At 45.8% G+C, this 22,780-nt stretch overlaps 2 protein-coding genes across 3 annotated transcripts; both read right to left on the bottom strand.

Annotated features, from left to right (window-relative positions):
• Positions 1-2,129: 2,129 nt before the first annotated feature.
• Positions 2,130-6,703, bottom strand: C2H19orf53 (chromosome 2 C19orf53 homolog). Its single transcript, XM_066617678.1, has 3 exons — positions 6,507-6,703; positions 5,425-5,480; positions 2,130-2,495 (listed from the first exon to the last, which is right to left on the bottom strand). Exons 1-3 carry the CDS (start codon positions 6,595-6,597, stop codon positions 2,355-2,357), a joined length of 288 nt encoding a protein of 95 aa, XP_066473775.1. The 5' UTR covers positions 6,598-6,703; the 3' UTR covers positions 2,130-2,354.
• Positions 6,704-8,737: 2,034 nt separating this feature from the next.
• On the bottom strand, positions 8,738-19,421 carry YJU2B (YJU2 splicing factor homolog B). Of its 2 annotated transcripts, none has more exons than XM_066616658.1 (11): positions 19,385-19,421; positions 18,747-18,917; positions 16,888-16,929; positions 16,654-16,707; positions 13,636-13,718; positions 13,327-13,382; positions 12,774-12,834; positions 11,618-11,760; positions 11,352-11,524; positions 10,560-10,698; positions 8,738-9,955 (listed from the first exon to the last, which is right to left on the bottom strand). In XM_066616658.1, the coding sequence occupies exons 3-11, from the start codon at positions 16,888-16,890 to the stop codon at positions 9,546-9,548; spliced, it is 1,122 nt and encodes a 373-aa protein (XP_066472755.1). In that variant the 5' UTR covers positions 16,891-16,929; positions 18,747-18,917; positions 19,385-19,421; the 3' UTR covers positions 8,738-9,545. The 2 variants fall into 2 exon arrangements, with proteins under 2 accessions (XP_066472755.1, XP_066472756.1); XM_066616659.1 differs by having other exon boundaries at positions 18,876-18,917; positions 19,385-19,419.
• Between the last annotated feature and the right edge of the window lie 3,359 nt (positions 19,422-22,780).

Genomic DNA, 22,780 nt, shown 5'->3' on the forward strand with positions numbered 1-22,780 from the left:
TGATGTAGAATTGAGTAGGCCCATTGCAGGGCTACTCACTTTACCTGGGGGGAAGGGAACAAAAGTCCCCTTCTCCCAAAGAGGAGGCGGTGGCTGCCTGGAGCATGTTGGATGTGGCGGCAGCCGTTTTCTGTGCCGCTGCAGCCCCGTGTGCCAGGCAGCTCATGTTTGGGCTGTAAGTTGGCAATGCATGCTAAAATATCCAAAGCCTGAGAAGAGACCAAATCTGATTCCCAATAGCTGGGAGCAAAGCTTCAGTATCATGCATAGCCCTTGGTCCATCCTCATGACTGGGAAAACCAGAATAAATTGTGACAATACTGCAGGACAAAGTATGGAAAAGAAGATAAAATATGTACACTAGCTCAGGCTGCAAAATATGTACACTGCAGTATTCATCCTTTCCTGGCGCAGAATTTGGAGTGCCTAGGCAGTTTTGACTCCCTACATGCAGATTTTTTTTAAAATTGTAAACATAGCTCTGTTAATATTTCTAATACATATTTTATATTTTCAGTGTGTTGAGCAGAATGTCACATAACTTAGCAGTGTGTTGAGTTGTGTGTTGAGTAGAATGTCACATAATAAGCTGACAAAGAAAGGGGAATAAAACCCACATGGGCACAATTCAGCTGAATATGCACTTTCAAGAACTGTGATTTCCATGGAAGGCATTTAACCCGGTTCTTAATCAATAGGGCTTTCAAGACATCCTTAACATTGACCAGATCATACTGACTGTGTTTGTGAATTATTCACCATCAGGATATTCTCAAACACTTCAAGTACTGTAAATCTTTCCTTGCTTTAACGTGTCATTAAAACTATACAGCTGTGGTTTTCAAACTGTGACTCGTGACCCAATTTTTGGTGGGTTGCAAAACTGACAAGCTGATAGATGACAAGGAAAACGTATTGAGCCCTATGGAAAGCTAAACTGAGACACACATGTACATTTACTCACAATTAAGCAAACATGCCTCGGTTCTTATCAAAGGCCAGGCAAATGGAAATGCAAGGCCACCATAATGGTTCCAATCTGATGAACATGGAGCTCAACAAATGCATCAGAAGATGTCCCGCTTATCCCCCCCCCCCCACCCGCCATAGTAAAAAGGATAAAAACGGAGCCTGGTAAAATGAAACTTTTTAAAAAAATAAAGCTAGGTGGTCCTGCTAGAATGTCATTTTGAAAAGTGGGCACTGGTGCTAAAATGTTTGGGAATCACTAGTATAAAGGATAAAATTTCTGAAATAAATTAGAGTGCTATAAATACACCTCCTATATAATAAATGTGTTAGATTGGTGTAAATAAACTAACATTTGCGATGGTTATAGGAACAGGAATTTCACTTTAAAATATAGCTCTAAGCTTGGAATGCCTATTCAGAAAACAGACTCAATTTGTGGCTATCTCCCAGGGGACCTGACCGTGGGATAAGATGTACAGAAGAATGACCTGTTTTTATGAGACAGTAAGGATCTTCTGCTTCCATGGGCAACAGGACAGATTATTTTCTTACGCTTTGCAAGAGGCACAAGGATTAAGGAAGCAGCCCAAACCTGTAGGTGCTTGACACCTAACATCAGGAAGCAGTGGGATCCTTTACTCAAGAGGATTCAAAACACAAATGTGAATAAACCAAGCTGGTTTTAAGGAGGGGTTAGATTCAGAAGTCAGGCCGCAACCTCACCACTTGGATTCAGGTTGAATGTTCCTTATGCAGGCATTCAAAGCCTGCACTAAGCAAATTACTGGGAACCAGCCACCCTGCCCATCCTTGCCAGATAATAGTTTAATTTTGTGTTAGACATGAACAGGACCTATGTGTGGCTCTACACATGCAGGGCTCTCTGCAAGCATAGAGTCCAAAGCCTGAGCATCAGGCAGGAGGAAGGGGCAGGATGGCACAATCTTGTTCCCCCCCCCCACACACACACACAATGTGAGGCATGAGCTTCTCAGCTTCTAACTCGGCTCCTTTCACTTGGTGCATTTGCTTAGTGTTGCTGAAACACCAAGAAGCAGCAGCTCCGCTACAAGAGAAATGCTACAATAAGCTACAATAAGAAAAGTCCAATTAAGAAAACTTCTAGGACTCGAACAAAGCACCACATCAAGCAGAACTGAAAAAAATAAGCTCTTCTCTTTATTCAGAGGTGCAACTACCAGGGCTCAAGCAGCCCTTGTGGTTTCCTTGTTGTAAAAGAAACTTTTTGTGTACACCAAATGAAATGCTACTGTATTTAACTCTCTAAAGACGAATCCAAGTATACAAAAGGGCTTCCTGGGGAAAGTCATCCAGGAGTCGACAGCAGCCCTTCTGCAGCAATTCTGGGGCACAAATTGCAGCTAGGACTTGCTGGAGTGACCTGGCTCCTTCTTGGTTTTTGCTTTAGGGGCCTTCAGCACATTCAGTTTCTTTGGTAGGTTAGCATTGGCCTTCATCACCACCTCATGCTCAATTTTCTTACGGATGTTGATCTCCAGGTTCTGTTGGGAGGGAAAAATAGAGGCCGATTACCAAGAATGCGATTATTCAAAGTCTGCAGAATTTTCTCTTCTAAGGGCAGTATCTGCTGGCAGGTGCCGCAAATAGCTTAATAGTGGAGGCTTAGCTTAGAAGTGGAGCACCTGCTTTGCCAGATTCAATTTGTGGCATCACCAGGTAGGGGAAGGACCATCTGGTCTAGAAAGGTCTAGGGAAGGTCTAGGGGTAGGAGGTCTGGTCTAGAGGGTAGAGCCTCTATTTGCCTGAAGATAACATCCACAAGGTCGCCAGTTCGAGGCCACCGGCACCATGCGACCTTGAAGCAGCTGACAAGCTGAGCCAAGTTATTCCATCTGCTCTCAGCGTGGGAGGATGGAGGCCAGAATGTGAAACCAGATCAGAAAGAAACATCTGAATGCTGTGCTTCTTGAAAGATAGAATCTTCTTTCAATTGTAAAAATCCTTACGGGGATTTAAATAGCCTGCCTATGTAAACCGCCTTAAATAAAGTCTTGAATAAAGACCAAGAAAGGCAGTATATAAAATACCTGTATCATCATCATCATCATCATCAGTCTGAAACACTGGTAAGCCACTGCCAATCACGGTAGACAACACTAACCTAGATGGACTGATTCACTAGAAGGCAGCTTCAAATATTCAGAGAGCATCAATGACTTTTTAAAAAAACTAGGTTTCTAGACTTTATTGAGTGCAAATATATGGTTGAAAATGTGTGAAATAGTAATCTCAGAAGCCAGATGGGCTAGGAATGATCTGGGTGTTCAGGGAAAGTGGTTGGGCAGCCCAATCCTGAGCTTCCCAGCGTCCACTGTATCCAGTTGGTGCTGGGAATCAGCCAGAGATCTCCTTGGGGGCTTATGCATTGGCAGCGCAGACTTGAGACACTCTGTGTCAGCCTTCTGGCCTGACACAGAGTTCAGGACATGGTGGAGCAGAGCTGATTCCATCCCCCCTTGATTCTCCCCCCAACCTTGTTCTGCCCAGGTTAGGACTGGGCCCTCAATCTCTTTGCTCCTCCCAAATCAATTTATTCCCGGTTTCAGTCAGTACCTACCTATTCAAAATAGCTTTGTTTAAAGGTTTAGCTCAGTAGTGGCTCACCTTTTGGCATGTATGCCAAAGTAGAAGTGTGAGACAGTGCTACTATTTTGTGCATTACAGTGAATCGGCACCACAACCCCATGCTCTACGCCTCAGTGTTGTTGCAGTTCAGGCCTACCGAGCCAGTGAACGACAGGAGAACAACACCTTACTGTCCCAGAGCTAAGTACACAGACCCTCATGCTCCAGTCCTGAATGCCACATACTCCTGCTGCATGTGCCAACTATATCTCTGGTTAGTCATCCATGATAGAGTTCTTGGAACAGGAAAGACAAGTAGTCAACACAAATATGCACAAAATTGCTTGACTGGCACATTTTATTCCAGCATTATTTTAATCCCGATTATGTCTGAATGCATGAGGGAGCAAACAAGAGCACACCAGCTTGAAGGTGGGAGAACACACAAGTCCACAGCTCATAGAGGCTCATTCACAGAGCAGAAAATCATGGGTTTCCCATAATGCCTGAGCAGAACATTGGCTCCAACATTGGTCACTCATCACCAAAGACATCATAACCATTCTGATACCAGCAACACAACAGCAAGCACAACAGCAAGAAATGTTTGGAGTATAGAAATATTAGTTTCCCCAGGTACACAAAACCCAGGAAATAAAAAGCATCTGCTGGAGGAAAATAGTGCTCAACAACAAAGAAACTGCGGAAAACTCTGTATCATCTTTCTTTGTCAAGGTAAAGGTAGAGGGGGCTAGGAGATTCTGTATCCACAACAGCCAAATGTCCAATAAGTTAATGCTGCATTGAATATACTCAATTTGTACATCATGTAAAATCTGTTATGTGTCTTCTGAAGACAAAAGGACCTAAAGGGATGGGAAAGACCTCTACCTGGGGGGCCAGTCAGGGTAGATCATATTGGTTAGAAGGACCTATAGCCTGACTCAGCATAAGGCCGCCACTTGTGTTGAAAAAAGAAGTTCTTTGTCAAGGGATCCTGTTTGTGATGAGAGCCTCGTTATTTTTTTATGCAGGAGAGGGCACCAGGATGCAGGTTGTGTCTGTTGTCTTTGTGTGTTGTCTTTGTGTGTTGTCTTGTGTGCTCCCTCTGGCATTTGGCAGGCCACTGTGAGATACAGGAAGCTGGACTAGATGGGCCTTTGGCCTGATCCAGCAGAGCTCTTTTTATATTCTTATGTTCTTAAGTTGGATTGGTAAGGAAAAAATAAGCAGCAAGAGGAACCAAGGTTCCAAGAATGTAATGAAGAATCCTACTAACAGTCTTTTTTGTTTTTAGGCAACATGGGCTTTGAGATTTATAGCTTTAACTAGAGTATTCTGCCAGGGGCATTGGGTCCCATGCTAGTGTCCCTCTCCATGACAAGAAAACTGAGGACCCAATCCTATCCAACTTTCCAGGGCTGATGCAGCATGTCAACAAAGCAAACACTGCATCCTGTGGTGAGACAGCAGTCAAAGAGGCTCCCTCAAAGTAAAGGAATGTTTGTTCCCTTTCCTCAGGGTTGTGCTGCAGATGCATCAGCACTGGAAAGTTGGATGGGATTGGGTCCCAAGTCAGGAAGTTACTGTGTATCAGATGATCCTGAGTGTTTGAGGTTTTAAATCAGAGGCAAAGGAGATGGCAGACTAGCACGTGATCCTCCCAGTTTTCACAGGTACCACTGAGGCTTGCAGGGGGAGAGAAAGAGGAGAGGACTGGCATATGGGCCAGACAACATACATATACAGTCGCAAAACACAAGCTTCAGCTACTCTATACAGTGAGACTGTGGAGTAGCTGCCTCTAGGGTGGAAGTTTGGCATGGGGAAGGAGGAACACCTCACCTTTTTCAGTTTCTGCTGCTGGATCACACGAGTCTTCTTGGGAGCAATTACTCGGCCTGTGGGAGGAACCAAACACAAAAGAGTAAATCTTGCTCCCCATACTACTAAATCTTCCAGGAAGAAACCAAGTGAAATATAGAAGTATCCAAAATAGAATTCACCTACCTGTTCATAATACGATAGACAGGTGTTACCAAGACACTTGCAAAAACTTGGAAATGGAGCTCTCCTGTACCCACAACCTGTTTCAAGGGGGCCCACAAAGATCAAGCAGACCAAGGTGTCAGATGGACCTGGATAACCCATTTCTGCCCACCCACACATTTGATCCCTGTTGCGTATATGCAAACGTTGGGCAGAAATGACTGTAGGTTCAATCCTATCCAACTTTCCAGCACGGGTGCAGCTGCAATGCAGCCCCAAGGCAAGGGAACACATGTTTCCTTACCTTGTGGAGGCCTCCATCACTACCCTCCCAGCACAGGATGCTGTGCACACCCCATTGGCATTGCTACACCAGGGCTGGAAAGTTGGATCGGTTTTGACTGTTAAGTTCTGGTTCAGCCATCAATTCACTGCTGTGGCTATGGGTAAGCTCCCCCCCCCACCTCCCTGTCTCGCGCTCTCTCAGGGCACAATCCTAACCAGGTCCACTCAGAAGTAACTCCTATTTTGTTCAATGGGGCTTACTATCAGGAAAGTGTGGTTAGGATTGCAGCCTCTAATTTCCTTGAAGTCAAATGGGAACATAACAACTTCCAGCCCAATCCTATCCACACTTTTCTGGGAGTAAGCCCCATTGACACTAATGGGACTTACTTCTGAGTAGACATGCACAGGATTGGGCTGGAAGTGATCAGGATACCACTGGCGCTGTAGACTCTGCACACTCCCAACCAGAAATCGGAGCAAGGAAGGCGAGGCCCGAGAACATCAATTCCTCTTTGTCGTGCTCTGACTTAGGGAGGCGTATCGGCGCACCGGAGCATCTCTGAGCATGTACAGAGTCCGCTCTCCTTCGAACCAAGTGAGAGGCAAGGAAGAGCGACCCGATGAAGCCCCAGCGCCCTGCCCCACCGTACCTCCCTTGCGAAGGCCCGCTGCTGCCGCCGACGCCTTCTTCCCAGCGGGGCCCGGCTTGCGCGCCTTGAACTTCTGCTTGCCCTGAGCCATCGGCGCTTCTCCCGGCTCCCGGCTGACTTCAGCACGAACAGTGGACACGCACGCTCACTCGGCTCTTCCGCCTGTGGCGCACCGAAGGGGATGTGGCCATTGCGCACATGCGCTCAGCCAGGCGCATAGGGAAGCGGAGAGGAGGACCTCGCGCGTTTGCATGCGGGGGGGGGGGGGCGCTGCTTGAACGAGAAGCGATCGAGCCCCCCCAATGGCAAGAGGGAGCGCTGGAGGCGGCTGTTTGGGGAAGGGACCGGGCGTCCTCTTTTTCCAGGACGTGTCCTCTTTTGCAGCGTGTCCTGGGAAAGAACTTGAGTGTCCTCCTTGTCCCTGTGAGAGGGCCCCTGCAGGCAGTGCAGAGCCTTCTTGGAATTAATAAATCATATGGAATAAATTATCGTTTAAATTTAATAGTAAGTAAAATAGTGTTGAAGTTAACCACATGAAATCCATATACGAGTGTTTTTAGCTCATCGTGTCCTACATTTTTCTTGGTTGTCTTGCATTTTGGGGAGCCTTGTCCCTTTTTCGGTTATGGCATCTGGTCACCCTGCCCAAGCTGTCTTCTCTGTGTACTTGGTTGGGCAGTAGGCTGATGCAGTCGGGGCTGGAAGAGCAACAGTTGTAGGGGGCGGCACTTCTTAAACACATGTGCCAACACATGTGTTAAACACATAGCTGGAAAATGCATCCTGCATCTGTGAGATCCAGTTAAATGATTTGGAGCTCCACAAAAACATTGGCATACGCCCCCAAAACTCCCTAGCAGTGTTTCTCAAACTGTGGGTCAGGACCCACTAGGTGGGTCATGAGTCAATTGCAGATGGGTCCCCATTCATTTCAATATTTAATTTTTAATATATTAGACTTGATGCTCCCATGGGATGTGACTGCATTTGGGGAAATGTTACAGACCTGTACTTTTAACAAGCTACTTTGTATATTCTTTTAACAATGATAATAAATGGGACTTACTCCTGGGTAAATGTGGGTAGGATTTTTAAAAATTTTCCTGCTTGAGGATGTCACTTCTGCTCATGACATCTCGTCCTGTGGGTCCTGACATAATCTCATTCTAAAAAGTGGGTCCCGGTGCTAAATGTGTGAGAACCACTGCAAGAATAGTGCAGCCTCCTTCACTTTCCCACCTAGAAATGTGTCTGCTTGGCAGGAGCAAAACTTCAGAGTTCTTATTAAGCCTGTTTCCCCATGTTTTGAAGCTGCTCTCCAAAATCTGTTACAACACAGGCTTCATAAGAACTCTGAAATTTTGTTGCTACCAGGTTGGAAAGTTTTACCAACTGCAACAATAAAAAACTCAGATCTACTGAAAAATACTAGCTGACTTTGCACTTCAAGACATTGCATATGGACAGGAGGAGGAAGGTTCATGACATGTCTGCATAGGCATTCCTCTCCCCCACCAGCTGCAAAACTGGGTCTGGACCAGCATGAAACAAGGCTTGTAACATTTGTTCTCCAAAAACAAAAACACCATGCACAGACAAAAGAGTAAGCTACACTGAATTCAGTGGTACTGATAATTACATGTACATAGGGGTAAGCAGGAAGTGTGCAGCTGCATAAAGAGGGCATATGCAACCCAGAAGAATTGTGACTCTGTTCTCATGAACTCCAGATTCTGTACCAGGAGAAAGTTGAGACCTATACAAATGATGCAAATTGTAGAATAAATTATGTACACTTGCTTATTCTTGACTATGCTGCACAGTATATAATATTGTGGTTTTTACTAGTCTTGGAGTGGGGAGGAGCTATCTGGGACACTGAAATTCCACCACCCAACAACTGGCCAGTTTATGTGGTCACCCCTCTGGCTTCTGAAACTTCAGCAGACACTGCCCACAAACTCATAAGTGTATTTTCATAGCTATAAGGGATGCAAATCTTGCATTTTAAACACAAATGTTTCTCAGGAAGCTGACCTCCATTCCAAATCTATTTTAAGCATCTACAGATCACAGCATCCACAGAGCCCTGGGATGGGCTTTGAGCAATAAGAGCTTCTGCATTAAGCACAGGCCCTTGAAGCCTGTTTTGTTTATCTTGCTTAGGAGCAACATATACAGTTCCTTGTCTGACCCATATTATCCCCACAGCAACCCTAAGAGCTACATCACAGTGGCTCTAATGGGTCTTCTTAATTTTTCAGGAATGTCAAGCCTCCTCTTCTTAGTATATAACATTAAATACTGTAAAACAACACCCAAAAAAAAGAAAAAACTCATGCAACAGAACTGAGCAGTGTTAGGCAAAGAAGTTTCTCAAATGTAAAACAACAGCAACAGCTCCTTGTTATCTGAAGTCAAGCCCCTATTCAATTTTTCTGTGAGTGCATGCACTCATCATTACACTGCGGACAGACTGGCAGTCCATAAGACATGGAATGAGGGCTGGACCACAAACCCAGATGCTCATTCCTGGTACAGCCATGCAGACTTGTGCTTTACCCAACAGCAAAATAAAATCAGGTTGCAAAACATAGGTTTAGTAGTTATGGGTTGTCAAGATGGTCTAGCAACAAGTCCTGGAAATGGGATGGATGATAAAAGATCTTGGATTTCTCCGCTTTCCTTGCAGGCCCGAGTTGGTGGCCTGTGTTTGTAGCTAATGCTCAACATGTGCAACTGTCAGATTCTAAGCAGAACACAGCAGGCAGGGCTAAGGGAAGAGCTGAGTTACTTTTATATGTTTATTTTACTGGGCAAAATCAAGAAGGGGCATCACGGAAAGAGGTGTGAACCTCCAAGGAAAGACAGTAAAGTGCAACTCCCAAAGGTGCATGCACACGCTTGTTCACTCAATTCTGTTTTGGCATTCAACTGGTTGGTGCAGCTACTGCAGGTTGTCTAGTTCTTGTTGGTTCAGAAAATAATACACTGCACCAGCTCAAGCCATGTTCTTTATCAAGAGTCACAAGGCACTGTTCATAGTTCAGCTTCAGTGTCAGAGGCAGAGTCTGAATAATCTGCAACCAGAGAGGCAGTGCAACTGGATCGGAGGTTTCCTTCAGTCACTTGGGAGCCCACATCAGGCCCCACGGGAGAATCAAGGGACACTCCTTTTGCTTCACTGTCCTGGTCCTGCCTGTTAATTTGTGCAGTGGAGTCCAAAGCCTCACTGTCATCTTCAGTGGAAGCTCCTTCCCTCTCTCTGGATTTCCGACGCACAACACCCAGGTTGCTCAAGTCTACAGGTGATTTTCCAGCTGGTGACTTGCCAGAGAGCCCCAGCTTTTTCAGGGTGTCATTGGCTTTGGTGCGTGAGGCCTGGGCAGGTGAGAACCACGGGCGGTCGGCAATCGCATTGCGCTTTTGCTTCTGTTTATCTTCATAGGCTGGAAAGAAAGAGAGGAGCTAATTTTAGGAGAGGGGGCACTGTGACTAAGAACCAAGATGTGTTGAAAGCAACTCCTGTGTCTCTAAAAGGGGTCCTGGGGTACTTGGGGCAGCTACAGGGTTATGAAACAAGGCCTGGCTGAAAAGTCTAGTACTGCCACTGCACAAGCAGCACTATTTGTGTGCAACTGCTCTCAGCTCAATGGTTTTCCAGATAGGACTTAGTGACTGCCTTGAGAGGGAAGGGTCAAAAAGGGAGGGGAAAGGAGACAAAGGTCTGGAGCACATGTAAAAATATATAATTTGGATATGTGAATGCACGGCATTAGCTACCTGCAAGTAGAATATTGTATTTCAGAACATATTGTACTAAATTAGGTTTACATCCTCACAAGTTAGTTTGAGGTAGATGTTTGTCTATCTTCTGCATATACTCTTTCGGCCAGGCGAGTCAGGAAGGACAAGAGAAGGATGGCAACTAAAGGAGTCTTTGAGGCCCATCTACTGTGCCCCCAGTAAGCATGCACACCACCCTCTTGCCTGGAGAAACACTACCCTTGGCACCCACATCCTCTTGCCCCCAGCTACCGAGTCTTCACATACAGCCAAGGCTCTGGTACTTGAGCAGTGCTGCCAGATGCCGGTCTTCCTCAGACTCCTGCACCAGTGGGATGCTCAGACTTGCTTTCGTCTGCAAGGCGAGATCTTTCTTCTCCTCCTCTTGCAGGACTTTCTTCTCTTCCTAGGAAGCAACATTCACACCAGTGCCTCCATTGAGTGAGGGGAGACTGAGCAGGGACAGAACAAGAAACAGGCCGGGGGCAAACAAGAGCTGAACATTACAAAGCTGCAGGCAGGACTGTGTCTTTTTAAATAATCTATGCAGGACCTGACTGTCTTCTTGCAGGAGTTTAATAAAAATTAACAGAACTGTGTAGCTTTGAACTGGTGGGGCTGCAAGTCCAGAGCAAGCTTGTTTACGTTTTAAGGCTAGTCTTGGTTCTTGTGTGGTAACCATAACAGAAAATTAAAAAAGAAAAGGTTACCAAAAACTAATAGCTTTTTCATTACTTAATATCTGAGAAAGAAACACATGGCTGCAATCCTATGCATGGTTAGGCAGACAAAAGCATTATTGAACTCCCAAGTAAGCACATATAGGATTGTACCATAAACTGAGGGTTAACTCATTTTTATTTAAATTTAATCAGTTACGTAGATCAAAAGCAGATGGATAACAAAAAAAAAAAAATTAACTGGTTAGGCAATCTAACTATTCTTTTATTATTTAGAAATGCAGTTGCATTTTCATCCTGTCCGTATTTGTCCAAGCCCCTTTTATGCTAGGCCTGTGGAGTAAAGAGGAATCCTTCACAGCACTACCCCACTGCTCACCCTGAATTTCTGCCGAAGGAGACTGTTGAGTGCGAAGTCATCCTTCCAGGCACTCTGGGCCTCCTGGATGTTTTGCAGGGTGGGAAGGGCTCGCTGCAGCTTGCTCTGATCCTTTGCCCCATGCTCCAGCTGATACATGGCGTCCATCTCCAGCTTCTGCTTCTCCTCGTGGGCTGAGAGGCAAAAAGTGCATGAGTTGGGCTAGGCTTGGTTGGATGAACCTGCAAGGGCTCCATGGCGGGATGGGCACTGCTCCTTAGGCTCACCTGTGGCTACTACCTGCTCATTAGCTTCTGGGTCCCATCGCTCTTCCTTACGCCGGGCACCACTGACAATGACATAGTCACAATTGGCAGGGTCTGTCTGCATCTCAATGTGGTTAGGGCAAAGGTGGCACTTCATACGGAACCTATGCAGCAAAGTGCAATACAGCAAAGGTGGGGGAGGGGAGGAAGAGAGAGAGAGATCAGCTGTAGTGATTATTAATGGAGCACATTCAGAGAAAGGAGTCTTTACTTTTAGACTCCTACTCTACCCCAAAAAACTGTACTGAGCCTCTGCTTCTTTCCATACAAAGTCCTAGCTGTTATGTGGCACAACTTATGTTCTTTGGGATGGTCTCTCCTCAGTTTGAGGTAAGAACATCTCCGGTAAGGAGCAAGGCTTTGGCTGTAGTGGCTGCATAATGACTTTCCCAATGAGGTTCATAACTGCTCTCCCAAAAGGCCTACAGGGATTCTGGCTGGCATTATTGCTGCTGAGCGATATCCTGACTAGCATTTGGGTCCCATTGGGAGCTCCATTCACAAACAGAAGTTTCTTCTGTGAATGGAAGGAGCATACCGCTAGCAGAAGGGGTCCTTCTGTGAACAGAACTTTCATTTGCAGTGGGAGCTCCTAACAACACCAGGAAGAATTCCATGGCCCAGGCTGCATGCAATTCACACAGGATGACTGCCAACTGCATTGAATTTGACATCTGATGCAGAACTCAGCAGTCTGAGAACTGCATCTATTAAAAGCTGTGCTTCTAGCCCTTATCACTGCAAGGACAGCTTGAAAGCACATATGAGCAGTGCCTAGTAAAACTGTAGAAACCAGCAAGACACCGAGCAGGACATTCAGCAGCAGTCAAGGATCAGGACCTCAGCGCTACCTTTCTTGTCCCATGGATGGGAATTGCACAATTACACTCCACAAGAACGCATATCCAAACAGACATAATTTAGCCAGGTCACAGGACTTCACTTTTTGTGATAATAGTACTGGGTGTGCAAAATGTGGGCACAGTCTGACCAGCTTTACTCTCCTCTTGCCAGACTTGATCTCCTCTGATGATATCCATCCTACCCAGGTGGTCACCACAAAACAGCAGCACAGAAACAGCAGACCCCTCTGCCTTTTTTCCATGGGAGCACCCACCTATAGATGGGGGTTGTGTAGTAGTTGCCAACCTTCTTCTTCTCAGCATTGTAGCGGACTCCTGTAGCAAACAGAGTGAAGGAAGAGAGTCTGGTATGGATATAGCCTTTCAGTGGATTCCCTGATTAGGACCTCAAGGAAACCCCCAGTTGTCAGCAGATCACAACTGCCAAAGGAGTACAACAGCAAAGAGAAAGGCAAAGATGTCCAGATGCTCCAGCTTCCCCCTGCCCTGATTCACTAATCATCCTCTCCACTTTCCCAGAACTAGAAACAGGACTCGGAAACATAAAATTTCATTCCTTTACTTCCAACTAGCTAGATGCGATTGTTACACCTGTTGCCCCCTCTTGATGTCAACCCTTCTTTCTTGGATTTCTTCTGGACCCACACCTTAAGGTGCCAAATAAGCACTAGCAAGGAGTCACATATGTATTTGGACAGCATTTGAGCATTCTTTCAATCCTGGCAACTTTAAACCTTTCCCATAGCTTGCAAAGCAGGCAATCTGTGCATCTGAAGGGTGGGTCCCACAGCCACACTCTGTACTTACCCATGCCAATGTGGTTCTGGCAGCCGTCACACCAGATGTTATAGGGCATTTCAAACCTAGTAAAGAGCAATCATGAAAGTAGTCATTACAGGCAGTAGGAGGCACTGAAAAGATCTGACCAGCTAAACTAACACAGGGCAGGCCCTTCCCTAATGTAACAGGCCTCTCGGTGTGGAAACCATCTCCAAATTTCCCTTGTCAATAACCCTGTGTAGCTACAACTTATTTGCTCTAACCATGAAATCAGGATTCCAAGCTCACTGGCTCCAAGTATCAGGCATGCAAAAGGCTGAACCCAAGTGCCCTTACCTGATGATGAGGATACCCTGGGAGAGTTTACGGGCTCTTTCCCGCAGTGGATGGCTGTTGCGGTACTTATTAAGGGAGACATGCTGCCAGAGAAGAGAGAGGAGAAAGTACTCAGCTTCCTGAATGGAGATCAATCACACTTATGACCCCTTCTGCCTTCATCTGATGACCCTTCATGAACCCTCATGGGAAAACAAGGATTTCTTGCCTGACTTTCAGAAAAAAAAACTTAGCACATGCCAGGAAGATGCAGTACCATGCATTTTACTGTTCCTTCTGGAAATTTTCTGCCAACATGAACCCAACAATTTGGACTCACTACAATAGTTACATTAGTAAGGAAATGTACATACACCTGATAATGCTCTCTTACCAGGCAGCCTAGTATTTTTGTCTCTCTTGCACCTCAGTGGACTTGGCTGGGTTTACAGCTCACTGAAGGAAACTGTTCAAAAACTTAACACTACAACCTCCTTAAGACTCTCAAGCCTGAATTCCTGGAATAACCCCAGGTGCTCTACACAGCTGGGTACAAGTGTTTGCAAGTGGACTCCATGTACAGACCTTGCATGGGCAAGATCAGATTGCACCAGCCAGTTCAGACTCTTTGTCCTGTTTTTAAGTGCACTTAAACAGCTGTGTCTGCCTAGAGCAGAATTAACAACGAACAGATATCATATAATTAGGATTCCTTCATGAGCTTCATTCACGGTGCAGACAAACTCTTTCCCCTTGGCACAAATACGTTTTCATCAAAGAAAAGGGATGATACAAGCACGAAATCCCAACCAAGCAGACTTTCTGTTAGCAAAAGCCCAAGCTCATTCACGCCCACCTCATTTTTGAACCTAAAGGAATTTGATACTGCTTGGATGCAAGACTAAAGTTGTCCTAGAGAGGAAGAACTCTCTGTCTCAGATCTCCACCCACTCACTGACTAGGGGACTTGCCTAAAGCCACTGAGTAATAGCCCAATCCTATCCCCAGCAGCTCTAATGGGTACTGAGACGCCAAAATGGCTACCACTGCATCCAGCAGCACTGCCAGGGCTGCCAAAGGAACATAAGAACAGCTCCACTGGATCAGGCCATAGGCCCGTCTAGTCCAGCTTCCTGTATCTCACAGCGGCCCACCAAATGCCCCAGGGAGCACACCAGATAACAAGAGACCGCATCCTGGTGCCCTCCCTTGCATCTGGCATTCTGACATAACCCATTTCTAAAATTAGGAGGTTGCGCATACACATCATAGCTTGTACCCCATAATGGATTTTTCCTCCAGAAACTTGTCCAATTCCCTTTTAAAGGCGTCTAGGCTAGACGCCAGTACCACATCCTGTGGCAAGGAGTTCCACAGACCAACCACACGCTGAGTAAAGAAATATTTTCTTTTGTCTGTCCTAACCCGCCCAACACTCAATTTTAGTGGATGTCCCCTGGTTCTGGTATTATGTGAGAGTGTAAAGAGTATCTCCCTATCCACTCTGTCCATCCCCTGCAGAATTTTGTATGTCTCAATCATGTCCCCCCTCAGGCGTCTCTTTTCTAGGCTGAAGAGGCCCAAACGCTGTAGCCTTTCCTCATAAGGAAGGTGCCCCAGCCCCGTAATCATCTTAGTCGCTCTCTTTTGCACCTTTTCCATTTCCACGATGTCTTTTTTGAGATGCGGCGACCAGAACTGGACACAATACTCCAGGTGTAGCCTTACCATAGATTTGTGCAACGGCATTATAATATTAGCTGTTTTGTTCTCAATACCTTTTCTCATGATCCCAAGCATAGAATTGGCCTTCTTCACTGCCACTGCACATTGGGTCGACACTTTCATCGACCTGTCCACCACCACCCCAAGATCTCTCTCCTGATCTGTCACAGACAGCTCAGAACCCATCAGCCTATATCTAAAGTTTTGATTTTTTTGCCCCAATGTGCATGACTTTACACTTACTGACATTGAAGCGCATCTGCCATTTTGCTGCCCATTCTGCCAGTCTGGAGAGATCCTTCTGGAGCTCCTCACAATCACTTCTGGTCTTCACCACTCGGAAAAGTTTGGTGTCGTCTGCAAACTTAGCCACTTCACTGCTCAACCCTGTCTCCAGGTCATTTATGAAGAGGTTGAAAAGCACCGGTCCCAGGACAGATCCTTGGGGCACACCGCTTTTCACCTCTCTCCATTCCCTCAAGGAAAGCCCCAAGCCCTGAAATGGGGCTTCTCAAGTCTGCACCAACTATTTTGCCAGCGCAGACACGAGATCTTCAGTGTTTGGCTTTTCAGCCCGATAAAGAAGATATGATCCGGCGGAGCAGGGCTCCACAGGTCCCACCACCCCCACCCCAGAATGCCTCCCCCCACCCCAAGGCCCTCACTGCTGCCCAGAGTTCTTACTGTGCTCTGAGCAGCGTCTGTCCAGTGCTGGGCTCAGTGCCAACCAGCATTGGGTCGGTGCTAGGGCTCACTCCTCGTTGGGTGTCGCAGATGTGCCTTACAGCACATTTGTGACACCAAGTGCCAGCAAAGGTGCTCAGCGCCTACACTGGCCCATGTTAGGATTGGGCCCTAAATCAGCAAGAGGGAGGCTGTTCACACAATCAGCTATGCTGGAACAAAACAAAAATCCTGAAGAGACTTCAGCCTGGGATTTGTTAAGAGTTAGATGGCAAAAACTTGGACTTATTAAGCATAAGAAAGTCATCTGTCCTGCACAAGAGCCTCATCATCCTCTCAACTCCTGTATGACTACATAAATGAGAGTAGGGCTTTTATTTCCAAAAGCGGATGAAGTTCACAGTTCCATGGAGAAACTCAGTGATCTCTGAATGACACAGGTGTTTGTCTTGGCACCACAGGCACAATTCTTATAGTATGTTGTAAACCAACCTAGAGAAAAAGACAGCATCCAGATAATTTGGCTCCTAAACCTAAAACTGTCCCACACAAATGAATTGTCTCACTGAAATAATTGAATACATCCCAATAGTGGCCTATAGGTACTATTTCCCACAATTGCTTCCTTACCTTAGCTGGGTCAAAATCAGGTGGGTAATACTTATTGACTCCTTTTCTTTCCCCCTGTAAGTAATCGAAGAAAGCATTAGGGCTCAGTTGTTTGATAACATCTCAAACTATTCAAAATGCTTGAATTCTGCATTCCTAATTGTTCCCCATAATTACTTTTATATTATACAATGTGTGGTGAAAAAAAATAATCCAAAGAACAAAGGTGTGTTGCAGAGCACCTCACACACTCACCATGGTGACAGAGGTCTAGCCAAGTTATTGGAACAGACGTGTCTAAGAAAGAAATGAGAGAAAATTATTTTGAGAATTGCCTGTGGGGGGGGATCTTTTTTGGGATACCCAAATTTCAATTCAGAATCTGTTTCTGATGGCAGTATGTTGACTCAAATTACAGGAAGTGACACAGCACCTCTGTGTATGTGCAAAGCATCTCTCTCTCACACACTGCTGCATAACCACATTCAATGAACCCTCTTTTGGAAGTTACACATTGGCCCAGGTATTTGACTATAAAACCCACCTTCTGGGGGATTTGACAGAGGGGTGGCAGGAACATAAGGATCTTACTGGATCAGACCAAGAATCTTGCTCACTATTGTTTTTCTAGCTGTTTGCTTCTTGAAAACTCACAAACCAGGTGTGAAGACAACAGCCCACCCCTATTGATGATCTCTACTGTATCGTGTTGAGAGGCTATTCACATTTAGTGATCATGCCTAACAGATGGGTTGTGTGGTACCTTCTCTCTCCCTTCCATCCAAACTTACCTCTTTCATAGTCTTTGGGCTGATTCAGATTATACTTTTGTCATCTGACTGGCCCCACACAATTATTGTCACATGTATTCTCAATGGACATATATCCTGTCCCCTCTCTTTGCTTGTCAGCTCCATAATTGGTGGAAGCTTTTAGTAGCTGGAGCCCTTAACAACTGAAAAAGCTTCCTGGAAAATGAAGGCCAAGATTATTATGCATCACAAGCACACAGCAGTAATCAAGTGGACCAGTAGAACAATGCAAGTATTGTCTGAACCAGCCCCTTGTCTTAGCTCCTCACCTCCTACAGAAATTAACGACAACAAAAGGAAATACATTTGTGCATATCCTTCCACTGCAATCCTTATCCTTGTCTATCTTCCCTTCCCTTCTCTCAGGCTGCAATCCTAAACACACTTTCCTGAGAGTAAGCCCCACTGAATAAAATAGGACTTACTTCAGAGTAGACCTGGTTAGGATTGTGCCCTCAGTTGTTTCCCCTTCTATTAATATTTACATTGTATGATCCTAAAAACAGAGACTTGTCTTCCAAAGCCCTCTACACTAATGATACTATAGAAACCTTAAATAATAACTTGAATTTGTTCAATCCTTTTGAAAGCCACCATCGCATCTTGGAGCAATGAATTTTGTGTTAACTGTGCGCTGTGGAAAGAATAACTTTCTTTTGTCTGTCCTGAATGTATTGCTACAACATATGTATTGCTATTCAACATGTCAGCCTAAATTTTAGTATTAAAAGAAAGTTAGAAATGTCCTCATACTGCTCAAAAACTATAGAACTTTATCATGTCCTTCCCCAACCCCTTTAGGGCCCAATCCTATCCAACTTTCCGGCTACGGTGCAATCACAATACAGCCGTGAGGTAAGGGAAAAAGAGTTCCCATACATTGAGGAGGCCTCTGTGACTGTCTCCCCATCATAGGATGCAGTGCACACCCCATAGGCACAGCTGCACCAGCACTGGAGAGTTGGATAAGACTGGGCCCTTAATTACCTCTATTTCTAACCCTAGTTCTCTAGCTTTTCTTGGTAGGGAAGGTGCTCCAACTTCCTGATCACTTTTGCTTCTCTTCTTCCATTACCTTTAACAGCTTTGGGATATCAGAATGGTACACAGGATTCCAAATCATAATCACATCAGGGATGTACATGACAGCATGATGACATTAGCCATGTTATTAGGAAAGAAGTTAGAAATAATTCCTAACATGCACTTAGCTTTTTTCCATGCTACCGCCATCAGTAGTTTATTAATCTTTTGTCAGTTAGTGCTTATCATTAGAGGGAGACCAATTAGTAAGATTCGTACCCCTCCTTTTGGACCTAGTTCCAGAGGGGTGCAGCAATCTTCAGAATGCTAATGCTGTGTAGTCATTCAGATTGCAAACTGTGAGCCAACAAGTCTTGCGTTCGGATCTTGCCTCTGTCAAGGTCTCACCTGGTGGCCTGAGGCAAGGCCACTTGTTCTTCAGCGCCGCACCTGCAATATAGGAATAATGATGCTGACCCACCTTTAGGATTGCAGTAATGTGCATGACACGCAGCTGCAACCGTCGTGTGGTGTCATGATCATGACATGGAGCGCAGGGACACGCGGTGGGTGGGGAGGCAAGGAAGGCAGTGCGCGTGGGTTGTGAGTGCTTGCACACCTCACAGGGCGGCGGTGGCGCTTTTCAAAGGGCTCTGCCTCATCTGCCTCCCCACCCATCGCACGCCCCTGATGGAGTGCCATGACCAGAGCTGTCACCCCCACAGCGGTCACCATCCTCCTGCAGGTGCCATGTCCCCACACTGGACCCCATGCCAGCATCAAGGAGCCCAGGGGCACACTGGGCTCATGTCCTTCCTCCCTGCCCAAGAGGCGGGCTGGAACTGATGCCAGGGCAGGGTTGGGGGGCAACCCAGGGCAGGTCTGCAGGGGAGTGGAGGGGACCCCACTGAACTCACCCCACTTCGCTTCCCTCCGCCGCCTCCGGACTGCATCATCAGCCAGCGCCAGAGGGGCGGGAACCCGGAGTCAGCCTCATTCCCACGTGACGCGGCTGTGGCTGAGTTGTGGCCAACGGGAGAGCATGCACGAGAGGGGCGGACACGCGTCTTCTTCCGGGAGCCTGCTGCGTTCTGAGCCCCACCACTGAGCCGCCTAGTCTTGCCTGCACCCACTGGCTGTGGTCCTCAGTGGAGGTGCCAGGGGTTGCGCATGGGACCTCATGCGTGCAAAGATGCTCAGCCCCACTCTCTCCCCGCTTCTGGCACACCCCAGGTTCACAGCCCCCCTCCTGCCAAGCCTGCTGAGTTACAGCCCAAGCTTATGCAGGTCTACTCAGAAGTAAGTCCCATTACAGTCAATGGGGCTTACTCCCAGGAAAGTGTGGACAGGACTGGGCTGTCAGTCTGCAATATGCACAGCTTAGCCTAAGACTGCTGACAGTCTGTGCACGATTATAGTGCGATCCTATACTCAGAAGTAAGTCCCATTGTAATCAGTGGGGCTTACTCTCAGGTAAGTGCATACCTGATTGTAGCCTGTACCAAACTGAGGCTTTGGACTTCTACCAAAGTCCCAGTGGATGCACTGTAAATGCACTGCATAGGACTGGTCAATATCAGGGACATGTGGTGGGTGGGGAGGCAGGTGAGGCAGAGCCTCCCCACCGGAGTCCTTTGAAAAGTGCCACCGCCGTGTGTGAGGTGCCCAAGCACCTACAACCCACGCGCTCTATGTGGGGAGGCAGGTGAGACCAAGCCTCCCCAATGGGGTCCTTTGAAAAGTGCTGCTGCCCTGTGAGGCACCCAAGCACCCACAACCCATGTGCTCTGTGTGGGGAGGCAGGTGAGGCAGAGCCTCCCCACCAGAGTCCTTCGAAAAGCACTGCCACTGTGTGAAGCGCCCAAGTACCCACAACCCACACGCAGAGCACATTCCTCTCTCTCTCTCTCTCTCTCTCTCTCTCTCTCACAGACACACATCTCCTCCATGGGTAGAACACACACTGTGTGTGGGTTGTGGGTGCTTGGATGCCTCACATGGTGGCGGTGATTTTCAAAGGGTCCCAGTAGGGAAGCTCAGCCTCATCTGCCTCCACACCCCCACACAACCCTGGTCAATATGAAGCTATTAGAAGGATAAATAAGTGAACTTTGTTATTGGGTATCGTGTTGGGGAGTTTAACTGGTCCCTTTTATGTTGCCTCCATTCAGCTTTAAAATGAATGTATAAAACCTCTCCTGATAACCTCTGCATAAATCAGAAGGAAATATAGAGCCAGCAAAAATGATACTGTTATTACCTGTTATCACATGTGTTTTTGGTTGTCCAATTGCAATTCTGCACAGATATTTTCATTTGTGGTATGTTTTTCCACACAAGTGACAGGATTTCCTTCATGCCCCAGCCCATGTGTTCTCCACCTGATTTGAGTAACTTGACGTGTGCACTCACAAGTAGACTTGATTACCTCCACAAAATGACTCATGCAGACAGAGGTGGGTCCTGAAAGATTTCCCACTCTAGTCTCTGAAAGTTGGGTGCATGTTATTAATGTAGAAATAGTGGGTTGGGTGGGTAGAAGGAATCTGAGATTGCAATGTTCAAGGAGGGAAACTGACTCTCCCCCTTCCTGCTGTTTTCCTGTCAAAAATCACTCCCCATTCCAAACCTACTTTTGGTTGCAATGTAAGTTGGAAAATCATGAACACTGTAACAACTGGATTTCAGTTTTAGTTGTTACTTCCACAAAATCTATGTCCAGATAGGTTGCATTTGTGTGTCCTCACTTTCAACTTTTTGATTAGTTTGAAATTTCACTCCCATTTTTGATGAGAAATCAAGTTCTGTTTTCAGAAAACAGATACAAAACAACATGCGAACAATTGTGTACTTAACTGAGGCTTATTTCTAGTTAGGGCCAGACTTTTCCTTGCATTACCTATTTTGTGACCCAACAAGACCTAACCATGATTAGTTTTGAGGTTAATGGTTTACATCCACTTTTCTGCATTCAGCTGTATCCAGCTTACCAAACCATACCCCTCCTGAATTACCATGTACTTCATAATTTGATTCTGAATTAAAACAAGTAGATATATAGTGAACAAGATTAATTAATAAACAAGAATTGGCTTCCAATGTGTTTTAAAAAGTGGATTTGGCATTAATAGAATGGTAGCATGCTGATTTTTCAAGTAGCAGTAAGTGGAATTTACATTAACTTTTCAAGCAGAAAAGGGTGCCTGTGGAGCAAGTAAACTAGAATCACAGCTGGCAATTGTACACATATTAAAAAGGGCTTTTAAGAAGGAGATCTACAAGTAGGCTTAATTACTATTGCACATCTGGGCCATCAACAATAATACCCAACCAATAATTAAGGGGCCAAAGCATACAGCAACAAAATGGATCACAAAACTGTGCCAGCCTATGTGGACACAGTTCTATTTTTTTTTTTTAATAGTACAGCAAGTTCTCACTTAAAGTCATTTAGTTATAAGTCATTTTGTTTTAAAGTTGTTGAGGAAAAAAAATCAATTTCCAGCCTGGGCCACTGTCTTTTTGGAGTTTTCTCTGGCCCAGAAAGCTCACATTTAATTCAGTGTTTAATAGTAGAAGGGTTTTGAGTATTTAGAAGTTCGGTGCTGTTTTGGAGAACAGAAATAGCTCTAGGAGCTTAACTCTTGTTTACATATATCAATTAGCCTACAGTAAAATTGGTTTCATTATAAGTCATTTTGCTTAAAGTTGGAGTTACCAAGAATCTATTGACAACTTTAAGTGAGCACTTGCTATATTTTGTGTGAAACCTTAGGTAGGGGATTTTCCAGTTATAGATGCTGACCGCTTTTGTGATGGGTCCTACTATCTGCTGCGTGGCTGTAAAGACAATTAAATGGCTGTGTTACAAATGCAGTGTTCTGCATCAGCTACAGCAGGTTCACTTTTACAATGGACTGTCTGCAGTAAAACAAGGTTCACTATACAAGTGGACTCATGATTGCTGCCAGCAGGACCTCATGGATAATAGATAAGCCAACCAACCATGTGAATGCAATCATTTGTTAGCATCTCAGCCAATAGCATCGTGGTTGTGTGTTTGGAGGGAAGCACAGTATAGCAGATGTGAATAAGAACATAAGAACAGCCCCACTGGATCAGGCCATAGGCCCATCTAGTCCAGCTTCCTGTATCTCACAGCGGCCCACCAAATGCCCCAGGGAGCACACCAGATAACAAGAGACCTCATCCTGGTGCCCTCCCTTGCATCTGGCATTCTGACATAGCCCATTTCTAAAATCAGGAGGTTGCACATACACATCATGGCTTGTACCCCGTAATGGATTTTTCCT

The sequence above is a fragment of the Tiliqua scincoides genome, chromosome 2 (assembly GCF_035046505.1).
Source record: "Tiliqua scincoides isolate rTilSci1 chromosome 2, rTilSci1.hap2, whole genome shotgun sequence".
In the NCBI taxonomy this organism is placed as follows: domain Eukaryota; kingdom Metazoa; phylum Chordata; class Lepidosauria; order Squamata; family Scincidae; genus Tiliqua; species Tiliqua scincoides.